Source organism: Paroedura picta, chromosome 2, assembly GCF_049243985.1.
Source record: "Paroedura picta isolate Pp20150507F chromosome 2, Ppicta_v3.0, whole genome shotgun sequence".
Taxonomy (NCBI): domain Eukaryota; kingdom Metazoa; phylum Chordata; class Lepidosauria; order Squamata; family Gekkonidae; genus Paroedura; species Paroedura picta.
The window spans coordinates 109,589,545-109,612,940 of record NC_135370.1 but is presented as its reverse complement, the minus strand read 5'-3'; the positions used below and the strand labels follow the sequence as shown (position 1 = coordinate 109,612,940).

At 45.1% G+C, this 23,396-nt stretch overlaps 1 protein-coding gene across 2 annotated transcripts in view; it reads left to right on the top strand.

The window, feature by feature from the left end:
* The window catches only part of SLC6A5 (solute carrier family 6 member 5), a 95,565-nt gene that overhangs the window by 2,826 nt on the left and 69,343 nt on the right, over positions 1-23,396 (top strand). The window contains exons 3-5 of one of the 2 annotated variants that reach the window (XM_077322029.1): positions 2,008-2,146; positions 6,005-6,136; positions 6,928-7,101. In XM_077322029.1, coding sequence (XP_077178144.1) covers positions 2,008-2,146; positions 6,005-6,136; positions 6,928-7,101 — 445 coding nt within the window. The remainder of the gene's footprint in view (positions 1-2,007; positions 2,147-6,004; positions 6,137-6,927; positions 7,102-23,396) is intronic. The other variant, XM_077322030.1, reaches the window with a different exon arrangement.

Sequence of the window (23,396 nt, the reverse complement as noted above, 5' to 3'; positions counted from 1 at the left end):
CCGAATAGCAAAAACCACCCAAGCAAAAAGCGAGCTTCACTCCGGCCCCCTCTCCCCGGAGCCCCCCCCCCCCCGATTCCGGGCCCAGTGATCAATCACTCCCTCTCAGACAGTTCAATCGTTACTCAGGGTCAGTGAACAAGTCCCGGGCACTGCGGCATGATGGGGCGGGGGCGGGGGAGGCGCACCTGATGCCCGGGCAGGAACAGCAGAGACCGGCAGTCAGCGAGCGGGAGAGAGTCCGGGACAGAAGCAGCCGCCGGGCTTGCAGCCCTGAGCCAGGCCCCAGCCGGCCTAGCGTCGCGAAAGCCCCCCGCCCGCCCGCCCGCCATCACGGCAGAATCCCGCTTCTGCGCCACGCCGGAGAGAGGGGAGATGAGGCCTGAACCTCCAACCAGAGGCGGAGAGGGCGAGCGCGTTGGGGGCGGCCATAAGACCCGTTTTTATAGTCGCCTCCCCCCCTCTTGTCGGCAAACCTAGACAGGTTTCTGAATCAAACGCAAATCCGACTTCTAGCTAATAAACACTGACTTTGACGTGACTATGGGTTCGGTCCTCAGAGCTTTCCTAGGAGCAACCCCCATTGAATAACCCGGGATTTACTCCCGAGTTGACCTGCTATGGATTCCTTCCGGTGATCATCATGCGGGTGGAAATCTGGGTCTCCGGAGATTTTTTTTAAAACAGATTTTTATGTAACCCTAAACCACATAACACCCCCTACACACAAATTAGGTATATTAGGTTGGGGGATGGGTGCTGTGTGGGTTCACCGCCATGTTTCTCGAGTTTTATTGTATTTGTGATGGGGGTTTTATTAGGTTTTTATGAAGGACTATTGTAACCCATCACAAGCCGGTTCAGGAATGGCGGGAAATAAATTGAACAACAACAACAACAACAACAACAACAACAACAATAATAATATTTTTGCGATATATTCCCTGTCATGTAAGGAGTTCATAGTCTGAGGAAGAGTGCTTGCACTCAAAAGCTCACGCCCTGAATAAAACTGTTGGTCTTAAAGTACTCTGATTTCATTGTGCTACTTCAGACCAACATGGCTACCAATTTGAATATTATAATAATAATAATAATAATAATAATAATAATAATAATAATAATAATAATAATAATTTCAGTCTCCTGGGCATTCATTCATTCTGCCCTTCCCCAAGGTTTGAAATTGCCTTCGAATTGTCGTGCCGAGCACATTTCCTTTTCCCCTGAGAGGAGGGCAGGCGGGGGAAGGGATGGCAGGCCGCCACGTGAACAGGCCGGAAAGCAGGCCGAGCGCTTCTGGCGGGAAGGCTCAAGCCATGCCTCACAGCTGCCTTCGTTAATCGTCCCCAGCCCGATTCAAGGGGTAGAGCTGTATTCTAAGTCCTTCGACGCGATGCGGCTTTTCCCGCGCGGGAATGTGATGCTCGACCCGGCCCGACTGTGAAGAGACAGGGGGCGTGTTATTTCCACGTGGGCTTCCGTGCGGTAATGCTCGTGTGAAGCCTCCAGTGGAAGGTCCCAGGCCTTTCCTTCCAGATTCGCACGTGGTCTACTTGAACACGCGAGAGGAGGAAGTCTGAAAACGCCTTTTTAGCGTTCGGTGTGAAAATGAGCAGCGCTCTCGTGTAATCCCCACACCAAACTCCCGCCCAGCTAAGCTCGTCTCGATCTTGACCGAGGCATCTGGTGAGGCCGGGGCTGCTTGCCCAGGGGAGGAGGGCCACGCGCTCTTCGGTCTCTCGCGGCGCCTTCAAGGGAAGGATGCGCATGGGTTGCCCCTCCTTTGTGCCCAACATCTTCAACTCGTGATCGGGCCACAGTGACCTCGGCAGCCTTTCAACTTCGATAGGTCTGCTGCAGCGCGCTAGGCTGACTTTTGCAACAGCTCTTCTCTGAATTTCTTTATGGTAGATTAAAAAGAAATCTGTTGGTAGCCGGACATGAGCCGGATGACACCTCTCTCTCTCTCTCTCTCTCTCTCTCCGTTTTGTCTCCCTGCACCAGGATGACGAAGAAGGAGATGAAAATAAAGCCCGGGGCAACTGGTCTAGCAAGCTGGACTTCATCCTCTCCATGGTGGGTTATGCAGTGGGGCTGGGCAATGTCTGGAGGTTCCCGTACCTGGCCTTTAAGAATGGGGGAGGTATGGCTTTTCCTCTCTTTTTACGTCCTGCGGCTCCGCAATAGGGTAGACTCGAGGCCTTGAGGTCCGAGCCAGTGGAAAGGGAGGGTTTGGCTTGGCTTGGAAACTGGCTCCGTTGAGCTTAACCGGCTTCTGGAACGATTCCCCGCCGGTAGGGAGAGGGGAGGGTGGCCGAGCAGAAGGCCGCGGGATCGCGCCGCATCTAGGGAAGTCCTGCAACAGAAACATCTCGGGAGCACCCAAAGCACGTCCAGCCCGTTCGAAACGCCCCGTCACCATCTTACCTCCTCCGGTGGATGCGGAGCAGACCCGTTAAAGACGCCGAAATCCCGTAACCCTCCCTCGTGGGGCCATCGCTTGCAAAGGCCTCCGGGCGCCTTCCGACGGTCCTGCTGAGCGCAGCGAGCTCCTCCGCGAGAGCAGGGCTAGAGGGCGAGCGTCGCCACCGGGGAGCCCTTGGGGGGGGGGGCATCCTGCTCGGAAGCGAGCCCACTATTCATTAGGCGAGTGCGGTCGTTACTCAGGATGCCTTGATACAAAGGCGCAACAGTAGAGGGATTTGGCTTTGAACTGCGACGGCCCCTGCAGTCACCAACCGCTTTCCTGCCACCGCCTCCCTCAAGCAGAAGGAAGCGACTTCCCTGGAAGTCCCTTTTCATTAAAAGGGCGGGATTCGCTTGCTTCGATCATGTCGACGTGTTTCAGGAATAAGAAGGGGGGGGGGGGAGAGGAGGAAGGGAAGACTGATGCTGTGATTATTTTGAAAGAAAAAGAGCCAAGCGGAGGATTACACGCAATCAGATTCCCGCTTGATCAAACCCTTTGGGAAAGTGGTTGTATCATCATCCTCATAAATGCGGCTTCCAGGCTACACTCCAGGAATAAGGAACTCTGGTTTGTATTCCCCTTTTTCACTACCCGAAGGAGTCTCAAAGAGGCTTACAACCACCTTCCTCTCCCCGCAACAGACACCTTGTGAGGCGGGTGAGGCCCAGGCTCATCAGGCTGGCTGCATGTGGAGAGGTGGGGAATCAGACCCTGCTCTCCACACGAGAGGCGGCTGCTCTTAACCAGAACACTACTGCTGCCTTGGGAAGGAGCAAAGCGGCTGTAGCCTCCGGACTTCAGAGCGCCTTCTCTTTTCTGACACCGAAAAGCACCCGTGGGAGGCAGCCAGCTGGAAGGAGGAGGCCGAGGAGTGCTTCGCCCGGCCCCTTCCGGCCATTAGAGCGCCCCCTCCAGGTCCTTTTCCAAGGCTGCCGGTTTATAAACGGGAAACAGAAAAGAGGTATATAATACAATGTTTGGCTGACCGACAGATCAATATATTTGAACCTCTATATTTGTAAACAATCCTCTGGACATTTTATTCGAATTCTTCCTCTGCGGAAGGAAAAAATCGTATTAAACACTAGCCACTAAAAAACAAACACCTTATCTGATATGAAAGCAGTTTAGTAAAGGGTTTCTTCTCCCCCCTCCCAGTTTATTCTTACAGCAGCAGGACAAAGAATAATGGAAGGCTTGTTGCAAATAACCAGACTATTTCTTTGAGAGACATTATTTAACATAATTCCCCTTTGTATTTTTCTTGAATAAAAATGCAAACCAGAGCAGCCCATCGATCAGAAAGCATTTCCGTTTCACTGCCGAAGAAAACTTATTTTTAATATTTAGATACTGGTACCCTCCCACACAGTCCACACTTCTTCTGAAACTTATTCCAGTGAATTGTATGCATAGTTGCGTATGAAACACTAAGGGAAAAAATCCTGATTGCATCATATAATCCCATTCAAATTTAAAACGTGTATCAGCTTTGTAGGGCGAATATAGAAAGGCGGCGTTGTAGTGTCCCTTGAACAAAAAAATAAAACAGGGATATCCCTTTGCTTTTCTCCAAACCTCCAGGGTGGACTTGCCCAGGGTGGATTTCCGAATTCACCTTCTATGCCCAAGCCCTTTTTTCCTATCTGCTGCTGTAGCCTTTTGCCTGGATCGCTGCTGATTCGGCACAAAAGTTGCAATGCCCTGTACACTTGGGTGGTAGAAAGTGCCGTCCAGTCGATTGACGACGAGCCTGTAGCCATGACACGGTTGGAAGGGGTTTGCCACGTCCTGCCTTTCCCTGGTGCCCCTGGATTTCCTCCATGCCCCCCTCCCTATTTAGCTTCCCAGCTCTGATGGGATCCGGCTAGCGTGGGCCAATCTGGGTCCGGCCAGTGTACCTTGAGTTGGGAGTAAATCCCACTCAATTTTCTGCCAAAGGCACATTTCTGATATTTTGTAGAGGGCTCCTCTCCTGGCCTCGTTTCACACGTCTTGGATGGAGAATGCACTTTCAATGGGCTTTTGCAGCTGGCTTCTGCTGTGCGAAGCAGGAAACTCTCTTTTTAAAGTGCATGGAAAGTGCCTTATCCATAGAGTGTGGAGGTCTACTCCTAAATCGTCCCATGGGGTTACATGGTGTTCCTCCCCCCACCCCCAAGCCAGCGTGCCCGGGATTGCAGCCCCCGTAAGACCATTTATGCACTGGAGGTTTCATGCCGGGCTGCAGGCTGGAGTTTTAGTCATGGCAGGTTGCCCCACCTCTTTCTGCACCCACATGGGGGAGCATTTGGCCTGGTGCACCTCATCAGCCCCCCCCCCCCGATCTGTGCTCCTGACAGGGGGGTGGGGCAGTGAAGTTCCCAGTGCATAAACGGTCTAAGCGAGTCCCGGATAGTCATTGGCTGCCAGCCCTATCCCATGCCGCTGGCGGCCAGGGCGCGGGCTTTGCCACTCAGGCGTCCTCCTCATCGCGCCTTGGACTGCAGAGCTTCGTCCAGGCGGACGATTTCCCGCGTGCAGCTGAGCGTGGGCTGCACTGGGCACACTGCCGTCTGTGAGGACGCCCCGCGGGTCTACTGCGGTCACGCAGCGAGGGAGGGGGCGGCTCAGATGGCTCCTCAGATTTAGTCCCAACTCAGATGGCTCCTTTAGGCGATCCAGCTGCCTTCTGCAGGGGGTTTTGCCGTTGCCTCCGTGGAACGGACTTCCCCCTCTCTGTGGCTAGCCACCCTCCAGGAGATTGGGAGACGCAGTTGTAGGCGATGATGAGCGAAATGAGTAGCCCTAATTGAATTAGCTTCGCCACCTGCAGCAAGGCTGGGAGCCCTGCCTGGCCTGACATGCTGTCGAAGCAACTCCTGAGGAGGGTCAGGACAGAGGACTCAGCTGAAGGCAGCCAGGCTCTTTGCGGAGCGTGTGCGTGAAGAAAGAATCCTGCAAGCCTGCCCCTCACATCCATTGGGGACTTACTCCCATGCAAATGGACATTGGGTTGCCCCCTGAAGGGGAAGTCCGTCCACTTGGTGTCAGGAGGGGATGAGGCGGGCCTGTGTGGCACGGCGATCAAGCCCTGTCCAGTGCAGAGTAAACCTGCTGGAAGGCCAGCAGCTGCACAGGTGCCCAGAGTCTCACTGGTTTAAATACAAGCTGCGTTCCCAAGCCAGTTTCCCTGGAAAGAAATCCTATTACAGTTCACACATTATAGATCTTTTGGAAAGCGGCTTGAAAAACATTTCTGCCTCGGTAGTCATCACAGGTTTTATGGTGCATGAAAACACCGTCTGTCAATCGGATCAATGCGCGGACCTTTTTTTCACAGGAGGGTCCCCTACCTTCTGTCACTAATGCAGATCCTTTAAAGAGGAAAGCTGTCCCAATTCCAAAAGAGTTCCTATTTTGTGACAGTCTTAGGGGGTGGTATGCAAACAAAGAATGAGAGGAATGACAACCAGGGGAAAGGTGAAGGCTCCATACTGTCTCCCGCTTTGTCTCTGAGGTCTGTCCTCCTCTCCTCTCCTCTCCCACTAGGTGCATTTCTTATCCCCTATTTGACAATGTTGGCTCTGGCTGGGATTCCTATCTTCTTCCTCGAAGTTTCTCTGGGGCAGTTTGCTAGTCAGGGACCTGTGTCTGTTTGGAAAGCCATCCCTGCCTTACAAGGTGAGCAAAGCAAGAACCAGCCTTCTGAAGGTGCTCCAGCTTTGTTTGAGAGCGATGGCGCCTGGGTCTCACTGTTCCTAGAATGGTGGCTGCTGTGCTGCAGTCTGACATTGACCTTGAGATAACCTTAGGCTGACTGATGAAGCAGCAATGCAGCACTTTTCTCGCTTGCGTAAATAGCGCCTGCATTTCCCAGCAGGAGAGCATTCCATTGTTCTGTGACTTTTCTTACATCTCATGCATGTAATGTGGGAAAGGATACTTGCCTTTGCTGATGAGTAGCTTACAAAGACCATCTGGCACATTCCTCAAAATCCAATTGCTTGTAGAAGTTGGGTTTAGGGGCTGGGAGTGCTCTTTTTAGATGAACAAGATGCACACCAAGGTGCAAGGGTGCCCTTGGAGACAGGCAAAGTTGTACTGCAACCAAGCAGTGAATGTTAAGAGTGTTCACAGCGCTTGCTTTTTATATTGCATGCAGGCAGGACTATGTCTCCAGGGAGATAAGTAACTGCTCACTAAGTACTTATAAGTAACTGCTCTTTAGCAAATAAAAATACGCATGGTCTTCATGTGCACACTTACCTGGGATTAAGCCTTTATGTATTTAACTGGATTGTGGATAGGATTGCGTTGTATGACATCCTGCTTCTATGCAAGGTGAATAGAAAACATAATTTTGTAAAACTCAAAAATATATATGGATGTTCATGATGGTTTTCAGACCACGGTATAATTTAGCGAATAAAGGGAAGCTGGCATCTAATTTTCCCTGTTTTTCTTTTTTTCAGGCTGTGGCATTGCTATGCTGATAATCTCTGTCCTAATAGCCATATATTATAATATTATATTGTGCTACACACTTTTCTACCTTTTTGCATCCTTTGTACGTGTGTTGCCTTGGGCTTCCTGTAACAATCCATGGAACACACCGGATTGTAGAGATAAAAACAAACTTTTGCTAGGTAAGACATGTTTTTCCTTTATGTCCTTAATATTTTCTTTTTAAAAATTTGTGGGTTTTGTACCTTTTTATAAATCAAAAAGGTTCTGCCTCAAAATGACTAATTATTACTCCTTGTGGATCTTCTATGACAAACTTACGTCCTATTTATTGTGGTTATTATCATGACATTGCAACTTAAATGTAACATACAGTGCAAATGAATTCTGCAACAGCATCCGCCTTCTGCATTTATTTTCCAGTCATGTGACTTATATTCATTTTTCTATCAAGCATATGACTGAGCCCAATGCAAAGGGCAATGCATACTGGCCTTCCAGTGCTTCACAATTAGAGATCATGTTCTGGTCCCCTAGACACATACACAGCAACTTGACAGCTTTCCTGAAGATGGATTTAGTGAATCTCATAGATTCTGTTTCTCTTCTAGATCAAATTATTTCCCTCTAAATAGAATTTCTGTCAAGGAGATCACTAAATGTCCGTTCCCCTTCTCATAGGTGAGGTCAAAGCATAACGTAGATTCAGAGACCATTCAAAATGAACCATGTGCTTATTACTCTCAGGGCATTCTAAGATGACTTTGATAAGACAAATTTAATCAAATTTTGCATTGCAGTCACACACAAATAGCTGTCACCATATAGCCAGCCAGGAGGGATGGAGAACCTTTTTGACAGGAGGACAGGGAATGTTTTGAGAAAGTATGGAGCTTCTTTGACCGATTGAGAAGAAATTAGGACCAATTCAGGGCAAGCAATGATATTATTAAGGAAATGTGCAAAATCTTCAGGAAGGCAGAACATCAATGCAAATGGTGGACAGGCAAGTATGTTCAGACTTCATTCAATATTATGGAATCAGCTCCCCAAAGAGCTGCATCTGGCCCTCTCCGTTTAGATCTTTAGGAGGCAGCTGAAGGCAGTTTTATTTAGGGCTGCATTTGACTAATTTTTTTTATTAATTGTCAATCCTTATTGAAAGTTTAAATTATGGTCTTTTATGTCTGCATTATAATAATTGCTTATTGACCCCGTAAGCTGCCTTGAATTCCACAAGATAGAAAGGTGGCTAATAAATGTTTTAAATAGACAAAAGTGCCCTTTGTCACATGTAGAGATGTTCAACAGCCTTGACCAGAGCCAGAGTCGTTTTGGCCCTGACCCCAGTCTGGTGGAATGAATTGCCAGTTGTGATCTGGGCCCTTGGTGGAACTGTCAAAGTTGTGCAGGACCTGCAAAGCAGCACTCTTCCACCAGGCAAAGGGCTGAGAAATAGAACTAGAAATAGGTGGCCTCCCCTTCCTCCTCCTTGGATCCCCCCCCCCATTCTGTACCGTACTCTGGGTTAACTAGTGGAGGATATTCAGGTGGGGGTGGGGTGGGACTGTTTTTAAATTGTGTTTTAAACTGTGTCTTTATTATTGTATTTTATTGTTGTGACCCACCCTGAGCTTGTTGGCAGGGAGAGGCAGTATAAAACTCTAATAAATAATGAATAAAAAAAAATGGCATCACATAATTTCAGTTAGCTGTTAGGCAGACTTCAGATGAAAAGACAAAAGAGTCTTTCTCTTTGTCAATGTACTAAATGCATGACTTTCTACCTGAGAGATCTCACGAGATTAGACTAGACTCCCATGTGCCCAGTGTGCTCAATGACAACAGACACATCCCTCAGGATTATATTTATTTATTTTCTTAGATTTTTATACTGCCCTCCCATACAGCCCAGGGCAGTTTACATGGGAACATTGTGGGATACATGGAACATCATACATTAATATCAGTGGAGCCTGGTGGAGGAGCTCCTTTTTACAGGCCCTGTAGAATTCTGGGAGTTCAGTCAGGGCCCTGATCTCTTCAGGGAGCATGTTCCACCAGTTGGGGGCCAGTACAGAAGAGGTTCTGGCCCTTGTTCAGGTCCGACATACTTCTTTGGGGCAAGGGATTACTAGCCAGTTAGCAATGGCAGAGCGTAGTGCTCTTTTGGGGGCATAGGTGGAGAGAACGGTCTCTCAGGTACACTGAGCCTGGACTGTGTATGGCCTTGAAGGTAATTATCAGAACCTTAAGGCTAATCTGGAATTCAACTGGGAGCCACTTGAGTTGTTGGAGTACCAGCTGGATATGGTGCAATCTGAACCAATTGTAGTTTCCAGATCAAGGATAAGGGTAGGCCTGCATAGATCAAGTTGCAGAAATCCAGTCTAGAGGTGACCGTTGCATGGATCACTGTAGCTAGGTGTTCTGTGGCCAAGTAGGGCTCTAGTCGCTAGGCTAGTAAGTGGTAGAAAGCCTGCCACACTACTTTCTTGATCTGCACCTCCATGGAGAGGGAGGCATCAAGGAGACACCCAGGTTTTTGGTAGAGCACACTACTGCTAGTTGTACTCCATCAAGGCTGGGCAAGCACAATTCCTTACTTGGTCCCTTCTTACCCAGCCACAGGACCTTTGTCTTTGAAGGGTTAAGCTTCAGACGACTCTGCTTGAGCCATTTTGTCACTGCATCCAAGCATCTGGCTAAGGATTCTGGGGGAGAGTCACGGCGGTCATCCATCAGGAGGAAGGGCTGGGTGTCATCAGCATATTGATGGCAACCCAACTCAAACCTCCACTCCAGCTGTGCAAGAAGACAGATGAAGATGTTAAATAAGATAGGAGAGAGGACTGCTCCTTGTGGGACTTCACATATGAGCTGGTGACGGTCAGATACTCTCCTATTTCTACTCTCTCCTATTTATATTCCTACCTAGAGATGGCCTCTATCTAGAGACAGCCTCTTTTAATCCTTCCAGGAATTCTCCTGTTGACAAGGTTGATTGTTTCCCGGAGGGGAGCCCCTATTCTTATGTCCATTGTTTTTAGGAACCATGATGGGAATGGATCTAATGTGCAAGTGGTTGTCCTTGTTACTTTTAGCATCCTGCCCACTTCAGCTAGTGAGAATCATCTGAAGTAACTCATTGTTCTCTCCAAAGATAGCCAAGTTGCTTCTAGTTTGATTTCTGTGTCTAAGGTTGGAGGGAGGTTGTGGTGGAGAGTTGAGATTTTATCTGCAAAATGGCTCACAAATGGCTCACAGCTAGTGACAAATTGGCTGTTGTTTGGCGCCCTTCATCAAGGACAGTGAGGGATCGAACTATCCTGAATAACTGAGCTAGGCTTGAGTGTGCAAATGCGATGCAAGTCGAGTAAAAATTGCATTTCACTGCCATCTCATAGGCTCTAATCTGCATTCTATAAGCTGTTCTCGACTCTTCATCATGAGGCTTCCTCCAAACTCACTCTAGTTGTCTCAGTTCCTATTTCTTCCTGCGAAGCTCTTTAGTATACCAGGTGGCTCACCTGAGATGGGGCGGAGAGGATATCTGGAAGCTATCTCATCAATGGCGGCCAGCATTCTGTCATGCCAGTCGCTTACCAGTCCATCTAAGGATGTGCCGGGAGGCATTGAGTCCCACAGAGCATTCAGGAATCCTATTGGATCCATTAGCGATTGGAATGTAAGTGTCCTGCATAGTGCAGAGGGTTGGACTGGATGACCCATGAGTTCCCTTCCAACTCTATTATTCTATGATTCTATAAGTCTCTGCAGACAAGCTGAAATCTGCTTGGCACACAAATCAGGGGGTGGTGGCAACCTTAACCGTGTCTTCAGGGCATAATGGTCGGACCATGGCATGGCAGTAGTCAGGACCAGATCCACATCTAACCCTGCACCGAAAATGAGGTCCAGGGTGTAGCCTGCCTGGTGGGTAGGGCTAACAACAAATTGTGAGAGCACTAGTGTCACCATGGCTGATACCAGATCCAGCCCATTTCCAGAGGATGGTAGTTCTCTAGGGAATTGTAATGTCCAGGCAGCCGCCGCCTCTAGCAGGGTGGGCAGGGCATCTGGAGGTGCATAATAGAGCCTATTAAATCCCAATGGGACAAGAAAATGACAGAATACACAAAATCCCTTTCTATGGTTGTCTGATCCTCTACTGTATACTATTTAACTGAATAGAAGGACAACAGAGAACAGAATGTGGGTGGGATGACTGATGCACAGGATGACAGGGCTTCCTGACTCCTGAATGGACTTGAACTTTTAGAATAGCATCCACCAGGCCAAGGAGGCTAGATATTTATAATCATGCCAACACAAGCTCAGATCCATCCAATTGAGCTGATCCTGCATTGAGCAGGGGGTTGGACTAGATGGCCTGTGTGACCCCTTCCAACTCTATGATTCTATGATTCTATGATGTGGGACATTGCTTTCTGAGATCCCTTTTATAGGAATATAGGAATGACATAAAATAGTCTTCTAACTAGCATTCCTACTAGGTACTCAGCAACGTATGTCATCAAGGGCTGATTTTTCCCATATCAGGACATTAATGTTAGCATGACTAGATATATATCTTGCCATGCTGATACTCTCGGTGTCCATTAGAACATCAGCTTGTCCTATACCAAGGATTATATGACAATTGCGCATGTTGGAGCCTGAAAAATTCTTTATGAGCATTTCTGGCTAGTAGTTGAACAGTATTTCCACCACCAATAATGGCTCCAAATCAATGCCATTTTCTTTGTGTTGTTGCAGTTGGAGTCATTTCCAAAATATCCACATTTCCTGTCATGGCATTGTCTTCCTTTTAGAAAACACACACTTGTTTCTCATAACCTGTATTTAAAGATAGAGTGTTACTATAATCTTTCACAGGGTTTAGGGCTATATTCAGAATGTGACATTTCAGCCTTATCACTGAAAGGACTGACTTACAGTTTAAACAAGAGAGTTAGCAGGAGATGTGACTGTCTGAAAATTCTGTTAATGATATTGTCATGGGATTATAAAGACAGGGTAAGGTAGGTGCTAGGTAGTTAATTTAATAAACCCTCTAGGAGGAAAGAACATTGAGGTCTGGTTGGCTGAATATTGATCTTAGAAGGCAGATTTCATATCTGAGAATGAGTCCATGTGAGGCAAAAGCATAAACAAGCAATTTTAGTGCGCAGCTTCTTTTAAATTACAAATAAAAAATGTTACTATTTAGGGAATGAATCCTCCTTAGCTCTCGACCTCTTGTTTACACTTGTTTAACCTACTCACTGTGTGGCCACATTCAGCTTCATATTTGAGATAGCTCTTTTTACAATCAAGATGGCAATATTCTTCGTACAATTAAAATGTTTGTAATTGGAGCAGATGACTCAAAGCAACATTTTTAGACTCTTTAATCATGATATGTAGATGGGATTTTGGCAGACGAGGGCAGCTATTATGCCCTCTGCAGCACTGAGACTTCATTAACCATGGTTCCTTGTAATTTAACATTTAAAGATGTGGTGCCCTGTCTTATACAGTACTTGTCTATCTTAGCCATAGGCTATAAATACATAAAGCTCATCCTGCCTTTGTGTACAGCGATATCTGTTACAGCTGAGGAGGTCCCACTAGCCTCATGGTTTGATGATAGGCTTGTGTGTGAGATTCCTTTCTCCTCATTCCATCAGATTATAATCCAGAAAATCAGAAGTGAAACAATGCTAAACAAAGTCTGAACAATTAAAAACAGCCACCAGTAGTGAACTGAATAATAGAAACTTGGAACAGTTTAAGGGGGGACCAAACCTATATGAATCTCCCATCAAAATAGTCTGGGAAACAATTGTATTGAGGCTTGCATTGTGTATTAATAACTGTAGTCTATTTCACTGTTGATATTTTAGAACTTTTCCTCATTACGAAGACCATAGGTTGCTGGTCAGATTAGACCCCTGTGGACTGAAAGAGAAGAAAACAGAGCGAATGGGGGGGGGGGAAGGAAAATCAGATATGGATTGTAAGAAGGAAAGAATAAAACCTTTTTCTAAGAGTCTTTCCCTGGGTTCTTTCATGTATCAAGACACAAAAGGTGTTAGTCTGATTTTTAGGTTAAGTTTCCCCTTACTGGTCTATGACTGTATTAAATAAATTTAATTGTTAAGTTACTCTTTTATTGCATGTACTCACACTTAGAAGTGATCTATTTATGAGATTTGTTTCAAATATACAATAGCTCATTGATGATGCCCTGTAAGGCACTAACTGGCTAGTGAGTTTAATTAGTTTCTTGTACTTTTCTCTATAACCTCTGAATATCAACTGCTTGAATTCACAAACTTCTCTGTTAGTTATTCACTTGTCAATTTAGTTGACCAGTGACTAACATCAGAACAGTTCAGTTGGAAATAGCTTGGTGGAATAAGTTATCCCCAGGTTGGTTAGAAAGTCATCAATGAAATAGCCATGAAATTGGATTTCTTCTTGCTCTGTGGGATACATAATCATGGTTTTCAACATCCCTGAAATGGCTCCAAATGCTCTGAAGAATTGTATAGAAGGAAAAATTTGCTAGTTGTGGCTTTTCTCATCTCATGGTACATTGAGAAGCTAAGCTGTACCTGGCAGAAATTTTCCTTTCAATGCAATTTCTTATAGGTAAAGCTGCTCTTTATAGAATTTCTGTGGGGAATGCCTGCTGCCCACTTTGAGTCCCATGGTCCTCTGAATCATGTAGCACAGTGATCCCCAACCTTTTTATCACTGGGGACTGGTCAACAATTTTACTGAGGCCCGAGGGGGGTAATCTTTTGCCGAGGGATGCTGCCGCCTGAGCCCCTGCTCCACTTTTCCCGCTGGCGCCCCTGTCTTCCCGCCGCCTGCTGGGGAGCACTGCCAGCAGCAGCTGTGCAGTGCCACACCGAGGGGGAGCCCCAACCATGGCGGCTGCAGGAGAGCACCAAAGGCGAGCTGGTGACAGAGTGGCAGGGCAGCCCCCAAGGTAGCAGCTGGGGAAGAGGACGAGGAGAAGCCGCAGCCTGGTACTGACCGATCCCCGGACCAATACCAGTTTCCGGACTGGGGGTTCGGGACCACTGCTGTAGCATACTGGTTTCTCCTGTTCTGAACTGATACCATAGCATAAATAGCACGATCATTGTTTATTTGTTTGATTACCTATGGTGTTGAATCCTTCAAGCGGATGATCTTTTAAAAAAACAGAATTTAATGAAGCTATAGCTTCATATATCAGGATATGGGTTCCTTTAGAATCAGAAAGTTGATTAACATAGAATAACATTCTATTATGTAATATAGCTATTATCCTAAGATGTAAAGATCTTAGGGTAATAGCTATATTACATAATAGAATGTTATTCCCAATAAGTCCTTTTCAGAAATTTGAGTTTGGTACTGCAACTGCACATAATGTGAGCATTCAGTGCATAGTTGCCATTTTGTGTGATCTGGGCAATGTACATAGTTACCACGTATATACACTTTTGGTATTTGTGAATGGGCTCCTTCAAAAATCTGTGTTCTGTGTTCTGTTCATGCTAGCATTTCTGGAGGTTCTGGATCCATATTGGTTCTGGATCCATTTCAGTTGGGCTTCTGACCTGGCCATGGGGTTGAGATAGCACTGATTGCCCTGATGGATGATCTCTGGTGACAGCAGGACTGAGGCAGGTCAACACTGCTGGTGTTACTTGATCTCACAGCAGCATTTGATGGTGTAGAACATGAGCTCCTTGCTCGCCACTCCATCAGCATGGGGATTTGACGAGCTGACCTTCAGTAGGTGAACCTCCTTTCTCAGAAGGCCATGATAATACTTGATAATAGATTTAGAGCAGCCAGCCAAGATCTTGGACTTCCTAGATACCTGGCATGGACCTCCAAACAACTGCTTTCCCTGGCTGTTCAGGCCGAGAGGAGAGGAAAGTTAGCACAGCAGTCAGTTTAGAGTCTAGCACAGGCAGCAGATAAGGACTGGGACTGAGAGAAAAAGGAAGGACTGTGGTAGGGCTTCTGTATTCAAGCAGTTAAAAAAGCAAACTACATAAGGGATTGTTTTAAAAAGGATTGAGAATAAAGTGGCCAATATTTTAATACCCTTGCATAGATCTATGGTGCAACCTCATACTGTGTACAGTTTTGGTGCTTGTATCTCAAAAAGGGCATTGCAGAGCTGGGGAAAAATGCAAAGGAGAGCAACCAAGAAGATGAGGGGGTTGGAGTGCCGTCCCTATGAGGAAAGGGTGAAGAGCCTGGGACTTTTCAGTTTAGAAAAGAGACAACTAAGGGAGATCCGATAGAGGTTTATAAAACATTGCATGGGATGGAGAAACTTTGCAAATTTACCTCCCCCCCCTCTCCCAAAATACTAGAACTTAAGGGCATCCAATGAAGCTGAAGGTCAGTGAGTTCAGGATGGACAAAAGGAAATACTACTTTATTATCATTATAGTTATTATTATTTGATTTATTTCCCGCTGCTCTTGGCAAGCTGTCTTGTGGGCGGGTTACACAATAAAACTCCACATGAGACACAAAATAATATCCCCATTAAAAATATACCTCGGTGGCAAAACTATCTCCCACCCCCAGGGCCATTATAGGGCATGCCAGTGGTCCACCAGCAGTGATGGCCTGGCCCAGTGGCAATCTCTTCTAGGGGGCCCATCTGATCTTCCATGCCTTGGCCTCAACCACAGACCTGGCAGAAGAGCTCAGTCTTGCAAGCGCTGTGGAATGCTGAAAGCTCCCTCAGGGCCCTCAGCCCTTCTGGGAGCTCATTCCACCAGGATGGGGCCAGGACTGAAAAAGGTCTGGCCCTGGTTGAGGCCAGGTGAACTTCTTGGGGGCCACGGACCACCAACCAGTTGCTACCTGCAAAGCATGAAGCCATATTGAGGGCATAGGGCAACAGGCGGTCCTCCAGATATGTGGGTTCTAGACTACGAAGGGCCTTAAACCAAGTGGTTAAAATATGAAATTTGCTGCCAGAGGTTGTAGTAATGCCCACAGGATTAAACAGCTTTAAAAGGGGATTTCTAGATTAATGGAGAATAAGTCTATCAATGACTGCTAGTAACTGAAGGGACTGCTAGTAACTGTCACATTCAGAGGCATTCATTCTCTAAGTCAGGAGGCAATATCAGGGGAAGGCCTCAACCTCTGTACCCTGTTGTTGGCTATCCAGACAGCATGCTGGACTTTATAGACTACTAGTAGTTGCATGCTGAAATGCAACGGGTGCTTGCTGGTGGTTTGGTGTGGGTTTTGTTCCTTACTTGGAAGTTGGTAAACCTGAAAGGAAGTCTCTCTGTGCACAACAGTCTTGACCCAAGTCAGGTTCATGTACACCTCAGAACCTATCTGGCAACCTTACCTCCTCTCTTCTAGGCCAGGGGCACGATGTGGCTGGTTGGGTGGCTGTGGAAGCATTATATCAATTTGAGGCTCTACCTTCAAACCTCAAGGGAAATTCCAATCGAGAAGTAGAGAGGGGCGGGTGGGTGTGAGGGCGGGCATTCCGCTACTGAGACTGTTATGCGTTTCTTCTTCCAGACAGGCTTGCCCCCATTTTCACCTCATTGTACGCCGCAACAAGAAAGGGAAAGCAGATTCTACTGCTGTCCATCACAGGGCAAAAAGAATGAAAACTCACACCAACCCCTGAATAGTCACAGGTTGCTGCTGACATCACGAGGAAGTAGCATTAAACCTGGCAAACAATGAGAGGCTGGGCAGGGGCAAATTCCTTGTGCAGAAATGGTATTTCTGTCCACTTCCTTGTAAAGCCTTTGTATATGATTGGGGGTTCAGCTAATTTCACTTGAAATTATGGGTGACATGCCTTTGACTTAGTACCTTCCTGGCAAATGCTGTTTTTTATTTACCAGGCAGAAATTGAGAAAAGTCACTTCAGGCCCTGTGTCTCTCTTCAGTTACTTTACCATTTACAGTTATAGGCTCTAAATATTCCTTATTTAGATCTTCCTGCACTTTCAAACTTGCAGGACACTGGTTGCTCTATTTATGCTTCCTGTGGCTTAGAATCTGTCACTGGGGTTTCTATGGTTGCCTCAGCCCTTTTCAGTCTTCTGACCATTTTGGCTGATGTTTGGGATTTTCCCCTCTCTAATTTTGGACAATAACCTTTTGTGATTGGTGTTAGATGACTTGATTTTTCTTCAGGTGCTCAGACTTAATTTTTCTTGATGGGAGGTAGAAAAAGAGATTCTCCTCCTCAAGTCACTCATAATCTCATCTAATAAAGTGGTGGATTCAGCCATTGTTTTTAGGTTTTTTTTAATCCCTCAGGAACCATCTAAATTGTGAGGGAACTGTAGTTTATAGTTGCCAAAGGTCAGTTTTTAAATGTCAGCTTAATGAATGGTATTTAGCTGTATGTCATGAAGAGCTTCTATTGTTCATTTCCATACAGTAACCCTCTATTAAGTAGTGCAGTGGTTAAGAGTACTGGACTAGTAGCTGGGAAACTGAGATTCAAATCTCTACTCATGCCAGTGAAGCTCACTGGGGGATCTTGAACCCGCCCCAGTGTCTCAGCCCAACCTACCTTACAGGGTTTTTGTGAGAATAAAATGGAGGAGATGCGAATGATGTAAGTTGCTTTAGGTCCCCGTTTTAATGAAAAGCAGGGTACAAATGAATTAAATGCAAGGCATTATGTTTTTTGAAAAAATATTCTTTTGAAAGTATAACTGAGGTCTGGTTTGGACAGAAGAATGTTGAGGTGGTAGAAATATGAGACATAATGTTGTTCAAAGATTCCCTACCTTAATAATTATCTGTGAGTGTAAAAGTAGCACAGAATGTGATGGGCTATACTTTTACAATGATGACCTAATTTTTATTTTCATGTAATTTTTAGATGGGGAACATTATTTATGTGGATGCATATCTACTGGTGCGCCGCCTGAAACTGATATGACTACGCATGTGGCATTCATTACCCTGTCCCAGGGAGTGTGCCAGTAGATGGTAGCTGGCCAGGCCCACTGCTGAACCCCATGTGCTGCCTCCACCTTCACCACCCGTCTTCCATGGCTTTTCATGCCATCAGGAGTGTGGGGCCAGCCTTGGGAGATGGGCAGTGGCAGTGGAGGTGGTGCAGTGAGTGTGGATCAGCACCAGACCTTGCCAGCTGCTGTCATACCCATTATGTGGAATGTGTTTCCACATAATGGGTGAAAATCAGTCCTCATGTGTTTTTTTTAATGTATTATTTTTGGTTTAGATCTCATAACAGCTCATCATATATTGTTTTTCCCCTCCTCCAGACTATCCCCACAACAACAACCTTGTAGGAGAGGGTAGGCTGAGAGATTTTGACAAGTTCAGGGTCACTTTGTGAGTTTCTGTGGCAGAATAGGGATTTGAATGGGGTTGTTCCAGGTCCCAGCCCAGCAGCGTTAACCTGCACTCTCCTCACTTGCAGACTGAAACATTACCTTGGCCCTTTGTACCACCTCAAGATTCTTTCACCTGTGTTTGTTAACCAGGATGGAGTCTGATAGGACTGACTAATATGGACTAATGAACTAATAGCTGGGCAATGCTGCTTCAGTTTGTTATGAAAATAGTTTGAAAATGTACATGAAATTTAAGCAGTAAAAGAAAAAGATCTGTCACATCAGCGGGTATGGTTCCATTAATTTTCATGCAGTACAGTATCATGTTGTTTAACAAAGAGCTTTTCATCCATCTCTGCAAACATATTTTAATTTTTCCCTGTTAACTTACAGCACATTGAACACATTTTAAAGTCCTATTGCATTTTTTAAAACATTCTTCCTAATGAAATGCTAGCTTATCAGAACTGAAGCTATGGGTTATTAAGTTTAGCAGCAGTGAGGGGACTTCAATGAAATGCCTACGGGGAAGATCTGTCCCCCTGCCAAGACCCTGACCAACACATTGCTCTCCAGTCTCTTATTTTCAGTTCCTTCACAGTAATATGTCGAAGTTCTTAGTGGACTATGATGCTGACATGCAAGTCCCAAACATATTTATTCAGAGATAAGTCCCATTGATCTCAGTGGGCTGTACTTTTGAGTAAACAATACTGGATTGCAACTATATAGTAGCTCTGGGCATTTTTGCAAAAGCGATGGAAGCAGAGAAGTATCTGTCCATATGCTGCTTCCAAAATAACACTTGGAGAAGAGCTTGCATGGGGGAATGTGCCAGCTGTTTCAACATGAGTTTGCACAAGAATATGTGCAGGCACACAAAAATGCACACATTTCTTATGGAATGTTACATTGTAAGGGCAGTAAAATGAAGTAAAAAAAAGGGATTATCTCTACTGGCTTGGTGTTGTGTATGTGGATCTGCTGAGGAGCGAGCTTGAGGTGTCAGGCAGAATCCAAGCAGACACACAATTAACCAATGTGCAGCAAGGATCCTATCTACTGGATCCAATCGGTTTAAATCAATCTAATTTATCTAACCAATCACACACACTGATTGGAAGATCTGTTGTCTGCTATGTGTATATTTGTTGGATTTTTTTTTGGGGGGGGGGGTCTCAGTCTCCTTATCACTTGCTACAACTTGCACTCATGCTGAGATCACAAGAATGAGCTGTTCTTATGCCCAGCAGTCCTGGCATTTCTTCCATGAACCTACAGATTTAACACTTAGATCCTCCAGAGTATTTCAAAGGGCAACTCCCTCCTCTTGCTGCATCTGTAATGTTATTCCCGGGGTTCTCCCTCCCATAGGGATGGCATTGGATTTTGTATTACAGTGGGGGGGGGGGGGCAAGAACGCCCACAAGAAAACTCTAGTGAATCCAAGTCATTTTCCCAGGTCCAGAAAACATATTATGGGTCTTCTGGGAATAGCCTAAAATATCTTGGCCAAAGCAAGTGGCCTCAAACCAAGCTATAACAGATGGAACTACATTGTGTGTAACTCTCCATCATCATATTTTGAGCTGTATTCCCAATGACTTTAGTCCATGCCTTCGTTCTAATTTGACCAACTGTGAAGAACAGGATATCAGATTAATACTACATTATTGTGTATATCCTTTGCAGTAACAAATTCTGATACCTGTCCACAGGGCATTGGGTTAAACATGCCACTGACTCTGTGGCAAGGCTGCCCCAAAGCTCTCCGGCAGTATGAAGCAGGCCATGAGGAGCCTCCATCAGCCATGTCATTTATGCTGACTGTCATGATTTTTTTGGTGCATTCCAAACTTCATCTTAACTGGTAATTTCTTGGTGCCACAAAACAGGAATTGTGAGTGCCTCAGAAACAAATAATTTGGGGGCATTTCTAGAAGCACCTAGTGAGCTGGGTTGATCTCTGGACAAAGCCACAATTGAATGGTGTCCAGTCAGTGTTTCAGTGGTGCCCATAGAGAACAGGAGGTCCCCTGATTTTTGACAGCCATGTCCAGATTCTGGATTCATGTATATGTATTGCCAGGACATTCAAACAATAGCAGAGCCTACAACGTGTGCTAGTGCAATCAGTGTCTTTATTAACATCTCAGTTCTATACTCTGTTTTCAGATTTGTACACTATGGCTAAACACACTTATTGACTCCTGTGTATGTTAGGAATTTTAGCCTTGTTTTGATCTGCTTTAATCATCGTACATACCTGAGAGCTAGAACAATTTGTGGATTGTCTTTGGAATCAAAAATAAGCACAACTGGCTCATCTCCCCTCCCCCCCCTCTATGTTCCAAATGAATGATTTTACTTATTGCTAATTTCCCATGTAAATGTAATTTCATGCTAGGACCTTCCAGTTTAGTGTAGTCATTATTTTTCTGCCTATCTTTCAAGATTTGATGGATGGCACTGCATGGGAAGATTTGTTTGTCCTTTGCTGCAAAGGCTTGGAGTCTGCGGGTGCACATGCGCCCTCTGCTGATCTTAAGGGCCTAGTGCAAGGAAACCCTCAGCACCAGGAAACTAAGCCGTAAAAAAATTCTTGCTGCACTGCAGCAAAAGTGACCTTATGTGTGCCATCCTGTGATCTTTTGCATGCCGTGAAATGGTCTAAACAAGGCAAATCAGTACTGTACTGCTGAACGGGCTCTGTTCTAGCGCAGATTGTACAACTTTCCATTCCCTACTAATATAATAACAGTGGATTTTTTGAAAAACTAAGGAACCATTCAATAACACTTGTGCCCAGTTAAGTCTTCAGAGAATGTTTTTGTGACGATACTTTGAATATTAGTACCCGTATGCAAATATGATATTGTGTGTATAGCATTTGCACCAGCCTAGTATAGTACTAGAAATCAAAACAAAACCAGAAGATAATATACTAGCAGTAGGATCTCAGTTCATTGAAACTGCATTTTAAAAAACAGAACTGACTCTGAGGCTTTTGAAACAGAAGTATGCTCAGTTGTAGAGAAGCGATTTTTAAAAATTCAACTGCATTGGAAACTGAAACCCCAAATGTAAAAGAAAGCATTTTGAAAAATAACAGATTAGTGGGTATTTCCATTTGTGTTAAACCCAAGTTCCTCTCTCAGATGCAGATATACAGAGCCTGTTCCCCTGCACAGCATTAGACATGCTTTATATTTATTTCAGTGCCCAAATATACCTAGTACCTCAAAACTAGTATTAATATAAACATAGGTGATTTATATAAACCATTTATATATGATCAATCTGGAATAAATTGCGATCAATGGGTATGGAACCGAGACTTGTGTTTCTCATCCAAAAACTTTATGTGTCCACCTTCTGCCAAGTCCGGTATTCTTCAAAGGGAGACTTAACCTCTAAGATTTCAATGACCATTGGAGTTAAGCAAGGCTGTATTCTGGCCCCCTTGTTGTTCAATTTATTCATTAATGATTTAGCGTTAAAACTGGAACCAATTAATGGTCATCCCCCAAAACTTGGTTCCCAGCATATTCCTTTGTTGTTGTATGCCGATGATACTACAATACTCTCATATACAAGGGTTGGCTTACAACGATACTTATCCACCTTTTACCAATATTGCCAAGATAATAAGTTAGTAATTAACTATGGTAAAACAAAAGTTTTGGTTTTCTCTAAGAGCTGGCATGCAATGACTTGGTCTATTGGAGGCACTTCAATAGAACAAGTCAAAACATTTAAGTATCTAGGTGTTACCTTCCAGTATAACCAGAAATGGAGCTCCCACTGCCAACGAGCTATCAATCTGGCCAAATCCTCATCTTCTTTGATAAAACAGTTCTTTTTCTCTGCGAAAGGTAACCAATTTATCCCTGCAGCAATTAAAATTTTTAATGCCAAAGTAATGTCCCAGCTCCTGTTTGGATGCCCCTTATGGGTTCCTGCCTTTAATAAATCTATTGAGGGTGTTCAATCTGCTTTCTATAGGCAAATTGCAGGGGTTCCCAACTGTGTCTCCTACCATGCCATTTGCGCAGAATTTGGCCAAATTAGGGTAGAGACAAGGGCCTGGATAGCTACTTTTAAATTTTGGGTCAGACTGTTTTTTAGAATAGAAACTGGCAGCCTTTTAACTTGTCTAAAAAGTGACCCTCTTAAATTTCAATGGTTCCAGGCTATTGAACAAAAATTAGTCTCCATTGGCATCGATCTGAACTCCCTACTACCTCTGGAAGAAAAATGTATCTTCCGGATTATTAAACAGAGAATTTTAGACCATGAGCAGCAGGAACTCATACCTACCCAGCCTCGAGTCTGCTCACCAGCATTCTTTGGCATCATTATGCAGAGAAATATTATGTCTACATATCTGCATCTCCTTGATGTCCCACCCCTGAGAAGAGCTTTTCTCCTCGCACGAATGAATGCTTTCCCCTCAAAGGTCTTAGAGGGAAGATTCCACCATATCCCATACCATGCGAGACTCTGTCCGTGTGGTTCTGGTTGCCCTGACTCTGTCTCACACATTTTGTTATATTGCCCCTTATATGAGCAGTGTCGGGATGACAGCTTTGTCGCTTTGCTGGGAAACAAGCCTTCTGGAAGTAAATCTATGACCTTGCAATTTCTGCTCTCTGACAAAGACCCAGAGATAACCATTTTAGTTGCCAGAGTTTTAACTAAGATGCTTTTATAATATGCTGCCTACCTTGTATTTTATCTCTTATAGTTTATTTAATCATTTTAAGATCTGTTTGGTCATGTAACCCCATTTTATTATTTTGTTGAAATTTTAAACCCTATTTTTATATGTCTTATACATTTTATGCCAATAAAACGTTACTGACTGACTGATATATGAGCAATATTACTTTATGCTGGCAGTCCAGGACAACCTACATTTCCCGTGGATGCTAACCACTCAAATGAATATTCAGGCAAAGCTAGAGGAATGTGCAAAAGTAGGACAGTAAGAAGGCAGCATACTACTACTCTCTCTGCTGGCTGACTTATGGTACAGCATCTTTTAAAAGATCCCTGCACATCTTTCTGAGTAGGCTATGTAGGTTCCA